The sequence below is a fragment of the Corvus cornix genome, chromosome 24 (assembly GCF_000738735.6).
Source record: "Corvus cornix cornix isolate S_Up_H32 chromosome 24, ASM73873v5, whole genome shotgun sequence".
Taxonomy (NCBI): Eukaryota; Metazoa; Chordata; class Aves; order Passeriformes; family Corvidae; genus Corvus; species Corvus cornix.
In genome coordinates this window covers 902,302-913,670 of record NC_046353.1, presented here as the reverse complement: position 1 = coordinate 913,670, position 11,369 = coordinate 902,302, and the positions used below count along the sequence as shown (strand labels likewise).

The following is an 11,369-nucleotide window of genomic DNA, read 5'->3' as shown; positions in this document are numbered from 1 at the left end:
GGCTGCCCGGGCACGGCGCTGGGGGCTGCGGCCCCGGGCTGGGGGCTGCGGCGGGGCGCGTGCGGCCGCTGGCGGGGCGATGGGGCTGGCGGGCGATGCTCCTCAATAAATACCAATGGACTGGCGGCGGCCAGCGGGGAGCGGAGACGGAGGTCCCGGCGGGGGAGGGCTGGGGCGGCGCGGGGGGTGCCTAGCTGATGATCTGCCGGGGCCGGCCGTAGCTCATCCCCGCCTGTGACGCTCCCTTGTTGGTGCCCATCTGTAGCCCGATGATGTTCTTGCCCTCCTTCAGCTGGCTCTCGGTGAACTCCCGCTTGTGCTCCTGCGCTTTCCTGTGGGGCACAGGGAGAGGCCGTGGGGCACCCGCATCCCCGGCTGCCCAGGAGCCCCACCCCGGTCCCCAGGAATGCCCCAGCCACCCTCCCTCTCCAGCTGAAAGTTTGGCATCCTGCTTCCATGTGCTCCGGGGTGCTTGCAGGCGGTGGAAAGAGCCAGCCAGCTCTGAGCAGCCGCAGGACAAGGGGGTCCCCATGCCCAACTCTGCACTCCCCCACTTACTTCATGAACCAGTTGGGGTCCCCGTGGTAGTTCCCATCGTTCTTGGTGACTGCCAGGCTCCCCAGGGCCATCAGCGTCCTCTGCACCGCCGCCATGTCCTTGGCTGCCCGGGGAGAGAGGGGCGTGAGGATGGGCACAGCGCAGCACGGCAGCCCTGGAACCCCCAACCCCGACTGCCCCCCTCCCGCACCTTCAAACAGGTCCACGGTCTGGAACATGTCTGTCTTGACCACGCCGTAGTCCTCGGCCGCCTTCAGGAACTGGGCAATCTGTTCCATCTGCTTGAAGACCATGGTGGGCGGCGCGTCGGGGATCTTGACGGGCTTGGAGCCATCGGGGTAGAGGCTGTTCACCAGCCTGCTGAGCACCTGCCGCAGAGGGGAGCCTGGGTTTGCTGCGCTGCCTCTGGAGCTCCCTGTGCTGCCCCCGGAGCTCCCCACCGGCCGCCCTCCCCCAGGACCCCACTTACGATGCCATTCTTCAGCCAGACCTGGAAGCCCAGGCGGCCCCGCTCCGGGCGTCCCACGGCAGCCCCGCACTGCGCCACGATCCACTCCACCAGCCGGTCCTCCAGCTCATCATCGTACTTCTTCTCGATCTTGGACTGCACATCCCTGCTCATGCCATAGGCTGGGCCTTTGTTTGCCATGGCTGTGGTGGTGGGAGACCTGGCAGCACAACAGGGACAGTCAGGCTGTGGAGATGCTGTCCCCTATCCAGGGACCCCATGGACACCATTGTTCATTTGCCTGTCACTCTGCTGCAGTGGGGACAAGCCCTTCTGACTCTTCTCTTGCCAGGTAACAGCCCTTCAGCTCCATCCAGATGTTTGATGGAGAATTCACCACCATGACCTCCAAGATCTGCCCAGACAGATGGTTCCTGTCCTGGCAGAGATGCCTCATCCCCAGCTCAGACTGTGCACAGGAGCAGCCTCATCCCTGTCCCTTGCCAGCTCTTGGTTGGCATGGATCTCCCTGGTGTGACCACGCCAGGATCCAGGTGGCAAGGTGACCACATCAAGGCTGGCTGGCTGTGGCATGGTATGGTGGCCATGGCACAGCAGGTGGACATGGCATGCAGGGCAGAGTGGCCGCAGGGTGGCCTTGGCACGGCAGGTCCGGGAGCCAGGGAGGATCGCGGGCGAGGCGGGAGCAGCGGGAGCCGTGCCCATGCCCTTGTAAGGACATGCTGTGGGCAGTGATGGCAGGTAGCCGGCTGCGGGCAGCGCCCGAGGGTGCCAGGGAGGATGCCAGGGAAGATGCCAGGAGGGAGAGGCTCTGGGAGTGGCAGCCAAGCCTTTGGTGGTGCTGTCATCGCTCCTCCCTGCCTGGCTCCTCGCTTGGCATGACGCCTCCGAGTGCCTCCAGGAGCCGTGCGGATGTCCCACATCCACACCCGGCCTCCAGCGGGTTCATCCTGACCGCTGGGCACCGCGGCTCCGGCGGGATGGGCTGAGACACTGACCCTGCTTGCTGCCAGCAATGCAGGGGTGCCCCACGAGCCCTACGGGCAGCCCGTGCCCAGACCCCGAGCACTGCTGGGCACATGCAGGGATGCTACAGGTGCCACAGCCAATCCCGCTCCATGCCCTGGCCCGATCTGGCACAGAGGGGTCACACACGGCTCCCTCGGCCACATGGCATTGCCCGTCAGCTGCCCCCGGGCCCTTCAGCCCCGTGCCCATCTCCCGTCCCCACCGAGCACGGGGCAGAAACGGGCACTGGGGGCTGGAGTTGTCCCTCCAACGCTGCGCTGAGCCCCGCACGGCCCCTCCGGCTACCGCGGGGACCCGCAGCTGCGCAACCCCGCCGGGAACGCGCTCCTGAGGGGCAGGAGCACGACAGAACCCCGGCGGTGACCCCAGCCCGAGCAGGGGAGCCTGACCCTCCTCCGGGGAGCAGCGGGGCAGTCCGAGGAGCAGCATCCCCATCCCGGGGAGCCGCATCGCACCCGGAGGAGCAGAACCCGCGTCACCCAGGGAGCAGATCGCAGTCCCGAGAGCGGCTTCGCTCTCCCGGGTGCAGCGTCCCCATCCCGGGGAGCAGCACCCCGTGCCGGGGGCTGGCGTTCCCACCGGGGACCCTCCCCGCCGCCCCCCCCCCCGCGGCAGGACTCACAAGCGGCTGCAGAAGGAGCGAGGGCGATGCTCGGAGAGGGACCAGCGCACTGCCCCGCGGGGACCCCGACCTTGCGCTAAAAGGCGGGCGGCGGGACGGTGATGTCAGTGGGGCGCGGAGCCCGGCCCCCCCCCAAACCCTCCCTCCCGGGGCGCCCGGCCCCGCAGCGCTCCGTGACTCCATCCCAGGCACCATATTTGGGGAAAGACTCCGAAAACCAGCGACGAAAGCCCGTGCTCGAGCATTCCCCGCGTGCCTCCGCCCCAGCGGGGCCGGGGCCAGGGCGGGACCGGGCCGGGGACTGATGGAGTAAATCCTTTTATAGCCAGGCGGCAGCGCCGAAGGCTCCCGCCCTGACTTCATGGCTGGTTTTCCCGTGCGCTCACCGCCGGGAGCCGCGGCGGCCGCGCAGGGGTCCCCCCGTGGGGATGCTGCGGGGGCACGGGTGACACCCACGGTGCCCGGCCGGGGCGGGCAGCGAGGCTGCGGCATCCCTCGGGCACCGCGCATGGGCATCCCGCAAATCCCGGGATTCCCTCTGCCCCGCGGGCACCAGCCGGAGCGGGTCAGGGCACAGCGGGGCACGCAGCAGCCCTGGCACCGCGCTGCGTTGATGCCACAGGGGGCCCCAGCCCCCAGGGAACTTCGCTGCCCGTGAAGTGGGACCCCCCTGGGCACCCCCGGGGCTGCCAGTCCTCCCGTGCCTCACAGGACACCCCTAGCCTCTCCACACCTGCTCTCCAGGGCAGCATTTTCCAGCCCATCTCCCAAAATCCCGTGGGGAGAAGGAACCAGCGCCACAGCAGGGCCTGGCTGACAGCCGGTGGCAGCTGCCCCACGGGACCCCTGGCAGGCGGCAGCAGGCACAGGCAAAGTGCAGACACTTTAATGCGAGTCCCTTCCCAGCAGATCCACGCGCGGGGAACGTGGCACCTTGGTGGGGAGCGGCGACGGGGGCCCACTGCGGCCACCCCCCCCCGGACGCTGGAGGAGACACGAGTGGGGCCTCTCCGGCCACTGCCACCACCGTGCTGGCCCCACGCACCCCCACCTCCCACCCACTCGACTCAGGCACTGAAGAGAGACCCACACCCACGTGCTCAGGGGGCCACGGGGCTGCTGGCACGGCGGCTCGCCCCAATCCCCCCCCCGTGCCCACGGGCACACGGACACGGACCAGCAGCAGCAGTCCCTTTTCCAGTGTCACTTGCCACCGAGGACGGATGCTCCGGTGGCCCCCCAGCCCCGTTTTTGGCTATGACGGGCCCAGGGATGGGCACAAAGCTCCTGGAGGGACCCGGCTGACAGGGAGGAGGCAAACCAGGACCCCCGGGCTGTGTGGGGAGGGGGACGGAGTGGCTGGCAAGACCTGCAGCACAGACATCCCTCCCCAGGGGTGGTTCCCCCTCCCCAGGCTGCAGCCGGGCATTTGGCACAGTCCCAGGGCAGCGGGTGGCTGCAGGCTCCTAGAAGACGTAGATCTTGTCCCGCTGGACACAGTCCAGGTCATCGTCCAGCGTCAGCAGCACCTGTGGAGCGAGGGGAGTGAGGGGAGCAGGGCCCTGGTGAGCTGGGGAACTGGAGACAGTGGCTGCTGCACTGGTGGGACCAGCACCTACCAGGAAGGAGCCGAACATGGCGATGGAGGAGAGGAAATGCCAGATGTCGTGGTCGTCAAAGAAGTCGAGCAGGATGCAGTCACGGTTGTGCTCCCGGGATTCAGCTGGCGTTTTCTGCCAGGCACAGGGCCAGCGTCACTGTGCCTGCCTATGGCCACCCTGCCCACCCCTCTGCCCGTGCCACCCTCCTGCTCACCTGCCAGGTGCTGAGCCCCTGGAAGAAGAAGAAGAGGGCAAAGCCCCAGACCACAGAGGTGCTGATGATGCAGAGCAGGGGGATGAGCTTGATGCGCTCGCCGCTGCGGAGCTGCGGGAGAGGCCGGGATCAATGTGTAGGCAGGAACTGGCAGCAGAGCCCATCCCTGCCCTGCCCTCCCTGCTGGGCCTGCGGGGGCCGGGGGCTCGACTCCCACCTTCATGATAATGTAGAAGGCGAAGTAGAGGAGGAGGTTGCAGATGCCGATGGCCAGCAGGTAGGAAGCGAAGTCATTGGGGCGGACAATGAGGCCGTAGGCAGCTCTGGGGAGGCAGTGGGATCAGCCTGGGGGTCCCCCTGCCATGCCCGCTGTCCCCCAAGCGCGTGTCTGCAGCCCCCGGGAGATCAGGCAGAGTGTGGGGACTCCAGGGTGCCACAGCTGCAGGGGGACCTGTCATGCTGGGCTCACAGCTGCCACGAGCTACTTGTCCTCAGCTCAGCCCCGCGGAGGGACGGCAGTGCCGCAGGAGCGGGGTGGGGGCGGCAGCAGGGATGGGGAGCAGCGGGGTGGGATCTGGCACGTGCCCAGCTCTGCACTCACAGCGACCAGTTGATGATGTTTCCCATGACCAGGAGCACCATTCGGTCCTGCAAAGGGCGAAGGGGCTGTGAGGGGTGGCGGGCAGCTGCTCTGGGGGGAGGCTGCCAGGGAGGGTCTCCACAGAACCAGGGGCCCTGGTGCCAGCACTCACCACGTACATGGGCCCGCTGCACTGCCGGACGCAGTCCGTGTACAGCACGTGCAGGATCCTGCGCAGGATGCCCGAGTCTGCAGGGACAGGGGACGTGACACCGGAGGGCCACCACACTGCCCCCACCCCCCTCGCTCACAGTGCCCCCCTCACCCAGCTTCCAGCGCCCCATGTAGTACAGCTGGGTGCTCAGCAGCAGCGTGGCCACGATGTGGATAACAGAGAAGACGATCCAGAAGGCCGTGTTCCCCTTCCCAAAGACCTGCAGGGCGAGCGGGGGGCGGGCAGTGAACTGTGGGGGGCCACCAGTCCCCCTCCCTCAGTGCCCACCGTACTCACCACGCCCACCACGGAGAAGAAGATGACGAGGGCCAGGCAGGCGTAGGCGCTGTAGGCGCTGGCATTGATGTCCGGATGGCGCTTCTGGTAGAGCTTCAGCATGCAGAGCCCCGCGATCATGTACATGAAGGACGTGTCTGCGGGGGGCACAGCGGTGAGAGGGGCGTGGGTGGCCCCGGTGTGGGCAGTGGGGAGCCAGGGGGGCACTCACCGAACTGGAAGTTGGTGTAGTTGGGGCAGACGTGGTAGCAGGCGCTGAGCAGCCCCTCCATCATGAGGGCGGTGCCCATGGCGTAGAAGAGCCCGAAGTGCTTGGGGATGCCGCACTCCTGCGGGGCGGAGGGAAGGGACGGAGGGGCAGTGGGGGTCCCAGGAGGCTGAGCCCCGCCAGGCAGCCCGAGCTCCCCAGGCAGCCGTGTCCCTTACCAGGGCGTGGGCGTCGTTGCGCAGGAGCGCGCGGTTGTAGTTGATCTCGCGCTGCAGGATGATCAGCAGGAAGAGCAAACCCAGCAGGACGTAGCCCAGGTTGCTGAGGATGTTGTTGAAAGCGCTGCGAGGGGCAAGCCCCGGTGTGGGTGCTGCAGACCCGCCTCCCTCCCCGGGGTCCTGCTGCAGCCCAGCCCTGGGCACAGGGGACCCCCAGCCACCCTCCACTGTCCCCCCAACCCACCTGAGGTTCCCCAGGGGGTGGGCGCACAAGAAGTTGTAGTAGCAGATGTCCTGGTTGCCAGTGACATTCACCACCTGTGGGCACGAGCAGGGTGAGGGACACAGGGGACTCCCAGGGTTGTCCCCATCATGTTGGGGAGTGGGGTTTCGGACTGCAGTTCCCCAAGCTCCCAGGAGCCTCCCTCACTGCCACCCTGGCCCCACTCACCGTCTGGTAGGTGATGACGAGCTGGACGACGGGGAGGGCGTAGAAGACAGCAATGGTGGCAATGTTCCTGGGAGACAGCAGGGATGTCAGGGGGTCCCTGCTGTGCGCCCCAGGCTGGGACACTGCTTGGTGCCTCCTCCCCATTGCCTCCCACTCACCAGAAGTAGATCTGGTACTTCTTGCGCAGCACCCGCTTGTCCTTGCGTGCCAGGTCAGCCACGCACAGGTATTGCTGGAAGGACAGGGGGTCAGGAGCTCGCCGGGCCAGCAAGGAGCAGCTGGCAGGGTTGGGGGCCGGGCAGGGACACACCTTGGTGCGGATGACGTTCTTGTCGTAGTCAATGTCGGCCAGTGTGTCGTAGTCATCCTCCTCGATGGAGCTGAGCGAGTCCATGCGCGGCCGGCCAGCCACGTTCTCCAGTGACCGCTCCCCTGCGGCCGAGCCAGGGCCGTCAGCAGAGCCCCTGGGCCACCCGCCTCGGTGCCCACCCCGCAGGACCCCAATCATCCCCAATTAATCACTGGGCTGCCTCCCTGCCGACTCACACCGGGGACACACCTCAGCTCCCTACGGCCCTGCCCCGGGGACAGGTGGTGGCTGTGCCCATGCAGGCAAGCGCTGCCCCGTGCCTGGGACCCGGGGCTCTGCCACATCGGGGACCACCAAGGGCCGGGTGGACAATGTCCTGCTCTGCAGCCCCTCAGGTGCTGCCCTTGCTCTGAGGGAGGGGAGCGGGGTGCTCTGTGCCCTGGGCACAAGCCTGGGCTGGGCAGATTTCACCCCAATTGGCCCGACCCTGCCCAGTACCAGCATCTACCCATGGCAATGCTCAGCGGCCTCATCGGGGTGGAGGGCGTGCGCCGCTTGAACTGCTCCTGCCCTTCAAAGGAAAGCCAGAGTTACTGGAGCAGAGCTCCCTGAGCTGTGTCACTGATGGAGACCTCGCTGGGGGCTGCACGGAGGGGCCGGCAGCCCCAGGACCCTTCCTGGAGATGGAGGGGGCAGAGCCAGGATGCCACCGGGCACGAGGCTCCGCAGGGCTGCGGCCACACCAGTGGCCCCACAACTCACCCACGTAATTGTAGGAGACTTCTGCCGAGCCCAGGCTGTCCGTGATGCCCTCGGTGCTGCTGGAGGAGCCATTCCCTGCAAGGACAAGGACAGGCAGAGGGTGGGCACAGCCCATGGGCAGGGCGTGAGGGACGGGGGACAGTGCATGGCACTCACCAAAGGAGCCGTAGCCGTAGCTGTCGTAGGGGCCATGGTTCAGGAAGGAGTCAGGGATGCTGCGTGAGTGACCTGTGGGACAGGAGGGTTCCTGTCACCCTTGGTGGCACCCCTGTCCCTGGGCTGCACGGCCCTTGGACACAAAGCAGCTCCCAGCACCCTGCCCTGGCATGGGGCAAGTTCAGAGCCAAGGACAGAGCTGGCACCTACCCAGGAGTGACGCTGGGAGTCCCCGGAAAGTCACGGGAAGAAAGAGACAGACCTAGTGAGATGCAAAGCCCCAGCACAGCCCTGCCAGCCCCACAGCAGAGAAGTCTGGGACTTCCCTGTCCCCCTGACACTGGGATTTGTCCCCAGGGACTCAGGGGGACAGTGGGGAACTCCTGCAGAGTCAGAGGCTTTGGCACAGGCTCAAGAGGGCAGAATAACCAGGAATTCCCCAGGCAGACCCCTCCGTGCTGCTGGCTGCTGCCTCTAGCCCTCACCTGTGTCCAGGTTGGGCGAATCCATGGCTGCCAAGAGCCCCTTCCTCTTGTGCTGCCTGCAGAGGGAAACAGCTGTCAGCCTGTTTGTGCCACTGCTGGGGCGAGGGGACACAGCCCGAGGGCCCCCACCAGGGCTGTGCCCATGGGCTCAGCACCCAGAGGGGCAGCGACACCCGGGCACTCACCGGCAGCTCTCCCAGCAGGCGATGAGCAGCGTGAGGACGTAGAAGGAGAGGAAGATGCCGAGACAGAAGAGCACACTGCGCACGTAGGCCTCGGCTGTGCAGAGCCAGGACAGGCTCTCAGCAGGGGTGGCACCTCGGGGGACCTGCCACGGGTCCCTGCAGAGCCCAGCACCCCCAGCCCCTCCCGGACTCACAGGTTATGGCAGGTGACACCATCACCTCCAGTGTCTTCTGCCGGTTGTGCTGATCCACAGGTTCATCTGAAGAAGGCAGGGACAGGGCTCAGCTCTTTGTCCTGTCCCCAGCTTGTCCCCACACACAGCCCATGGTGGCAGCCCCGCTGCAAACCTGGAGAGGCACCCTTGGAGAGGGGGTAGTAGGGCAGAGGCCCCCCGCACACCTCGTCCTCCGTCTTCACCACCACCACCACATAGAAGCTATGGCTGGGGAAATCCTTCTTCTGCAGCAAGAGACGGGGGTCAGCAGAGCCCAGCAGGGGATCTCCCATGCCAGAGGTTATCCCAGGGATATCCTTGTGGGCTCTGGCAGCCAGCGGTACCTGGCAGCACCAGGCAGGGACCGGGAGCGGCTCAGCCCTGTGCCCACCTGCACCGTGATGGCCGCCTTCTTCGTCATGGTCTGGTACATCCCGATGAAGGCCACGTTGTTGTCCAGGTCGTAGACGGGGCACTGCGGGGGCAGAGGGGCCGTCAGCCCCACCAGGCACCACGGGTCACCCAGAGAGGAGACCCACTGCCCAGACCTACCAGGATGTCCTGGATGGAGATGACGGAGCAGGGGAAGGCCATGGCCGAGGTCACCTTCACAATCACTGAGTCCACCTCCTCAGGGAACTCATACTTGAAGTACTGTGGGGAGAAAGGGCCTGTTGGTGCCACGGTGGCCACACTCCCCTCCTGGGTGCATTCCCCTCCCGTGCCACGCCATGCCAGCTGCCCTCACCTGTGGCTGGGCGGCCGTGGCGTTGAAGCTGAACCTTTCATTGGTCCTGCAGAGAGCATGGGAAAGGCGATGGGTGGCGAGGGGAGCCCAGAGCCCCCGCAGCCCCCACAGGCAGCAGGCAGGGAGCGGGAGCGGGGCACGGGGCTCCCCTCACCGCAGCACAAAATTCTCCACGCGGGTGACCCGCAGCTGGTAGGAAGTGTTGAGGGAGAGCGTGGAGACATCCACGTAGAAGTGCTGGGTCTCCACCTCGGCCTTGGTCTGCGGCTGGCAGAGCGTGCGGCTCACCTCCTGGTACGCGTATTTCCGCTGGTACCTGGGCAGGGAGAGCCGTGTGCGCCCACCGACCCTGCTGGGGACCCCTGCCTGGGGCATCCCAGCCTGGGGAATCCCTGCAGGGGACATCCCTACATGGGACATCCCTGCACGGGGAATCCCTGCCTGCCCTGCTGGTACTCACAGGCCCCGGAGGATGAGCGGCACCTGGAAGGAGACCACCGCCTCCTTCTGCCTCACCACGAAGAGGACGGGCCGGTCCTTGTGGTCCGAGAGGACGTTGACCGACACCCGCACGCCCTCGGTCTGCGGGAACAGGGGCAGGTGAGGCGTTGGCCGGGCAGGTCGGGCCGCGGCAGCTCGAACCGAAGGCTGGACTTTGCTCGGCCGCCGTGGCAGAGGCTGCCGTGCCCCGTGCACCCCACAGCCCCGGCAGCTCTGCGGAAGGTCAGCCCGCGGGGGACGTGGCGGTGGTGACCACCCCGACTCACCCTGTTCCTCCGGACGCTGTGGTTGAAGGCGTAGATGTTGAGCAGGTTGGCGTCCACCCAGTCGATGTAGGTGGTGTTGAACTGCGCTTCCTTTTCCTGCACGTCGCGGTCCCTGCGCGGCTGGAGCTGGAGCTGGGGCCGGACGGGCGGCGGGGACAGCAGTGCCCCGGCCAGCAGCGCCCAGGCCAGCGCGGCCGCCCCGGCGCCCGACATCCCGCCAGCATCCCCGGCCAAGGTCCGCGGGGCGGGACGGCACGGACGGGACGGGCCGGCACGGGGCGGGATGGGGCGCTCAGCCGGGGCGCTCCGCCGGGGCGCGCTGCCCCATGGCCGGGCCGTGCGGGCGCTGCTGGGGACGCGGAGCCGCTGCCGGTGCCGATCCCGCTGCCGATCCCGGTCCCTCTCCCCTTCCCGTTCCGCACCGCGGTAAACACGGACCGGCGGTGACGTCAGGCCCGTCGCACGCCGAGGGCCCGGCCGGGGAAGTGACGCGGCGGGCGGGGCGGGGGGACCGGCCCGAGCCCGGGGGAGCGGCGCGACCGGGACCCCCGCCCCGGGGCACCGAGCCCCGTGCGCCACCCCGCATTGACATTTATATCTCCACAGGGGACCGCACAGGGGAAGCCCTGCTCTGTAGGGGAGCCCCCGTCCCGTATAAAACCCCATAAGGGAGCTCTGCTCTATATGGGACCCCACAGGGGAAGCCCTGCTCTATAGGGGAGCCCCAAGCCCATATAGGACCCCGGCTCCGAAGGGGAGCCCCTGCTCCTTATGGGATCCTGTACAGGAAGCCCAGTTCCCTGCGGAACCCCACAGGAAAAGCTCTGGTCTATAGGGCAGCTCCCACCCTATAGAACCCTATAGGGGAGCCTTGTCCTGTGTAGTACCCCATAGGGGAGCCCCTGCTCCATAGGAGACCCCATATGGAGTCCCTGCCCCACAGGGAAGCCCCGCTGCCATGTAGCACTCTGGACACCCACCCATACCCCTTGCCCAGCCTGCCTGCCCCCAAAGTCCATGAGAACACGGAAGAATCCTGTCAGGCAATGGCTCTGCCCCATCCCTTTCTCCTGCTGCTCTCTGGCTTGCCACCGGGGTTCCTGCAGCCTCTCCTGTTTGTAGCACGCGTCACCACCAGAGATGGAATAATTCAAAATAACTTGGGAGTTTTCCCGTGCTTGGGGGAAGCCGGAGTGATGCCACACTGCATTTATGGTGTGTCTCCCAAAGCACCCCCCATCCCAGCTGTTGCCAAGCCTCTGGCTTCCAGGCCTCTCTCC

The 11,369-nt window shown here is 67.0% G+C and overlaps 2 protein-coding genes across 8 annotated transcripts; both read right to left on the bottom strand.

Moving 5' to 3' along the window:
• Nucleotides 1–185: 185 nt before the first annotated feature.
• TAGLN (transgelin) lies at nt 186–2,784 on the bottom strand. Its single transcript, XM_039564809.1, has 5 exons — nt 2,679–2,784; nt 1,028–1,226; nt 749–926; nt 559–661; nt 186–332 (listed from the first exon to the last, which is right to left on the bottom strand). Exons 2-5 carry the CDS (start codon nt 1,205–1,207, stop codon nt 191–193), a joined length of 603 nt encoding a protein of 200 aa, XP_039420743.1. The 5' UTR covers nt 1,208–1,226; nt 2,679–2,784; the 3' UTR covers nt 186–190.
• Nucleotides 2,785–3,548: 764 nt separating this feature from the next.
• Nucleotides 3,549–10,553, bottom strand: SIDT2 (SID1 transmembrane family member 2). Of its 7 annotated transcripts, XM_039564795.1 has the most exons (28): nt 10,090–10,516; nt 9,783–9,904; nt 9,477–9,638; nt 9,323–9,368; nt 9,127–9,228; nt 8,966–9,049; nt 8,708–8,819; nt 8,554–8,619; nt 8,360–8,453; nt 8,175–8,230; nt 7,900–7,911; nt 7,690–7,761; nt 7,534–7,608; nt 7,280–7,342; nt 6,772–6,893; nt 6,620–6,693; nt 6,462–6,528; nt 6,255–6,328; nt 6,011–6,134; nt 5,796–5,913; nt 5,585–5,721; nt 5,399–5,507; nt 5,246–5,322; nt 5,095–5,141; nt 4,711–4,816; nt 4,494–4,604; nt 4,298–4,411; nt 3,549–4,207 (listed from the first exon to the last, which is right to left on the bottom strand). In XM_039564795.1, the coding sequence occupies exons 1-28, from the start codon at nt 10,300–10,302 to the stop codon at nt 4,145–4,147; spliced, it is 2,622 nt and encodes an 873-aa protein (XP_039420729.1). In that variant the 5' UTR covers nt 10,303–10,516; the 3' UTR covers nt 3,549–4,144. The 7 variants fall into 7 exon arrangements, with proteins under 7 accessions (XP_039420729.1, XP_039420733.1, XP_039420731.1 ...); XM_039564799.1 differs by lacking the exon at nt 4,711–4,816 and having other exon boundaries at nt 10,090–10,553; XM_039564797.1 differs by lacking the exon at nt 7,280–7,342 and having other exon boundaries at nt 10,090–10,553.
• Between the last annotated feature and the right edge of the window lie 816 nt (nt 10,554–11,369).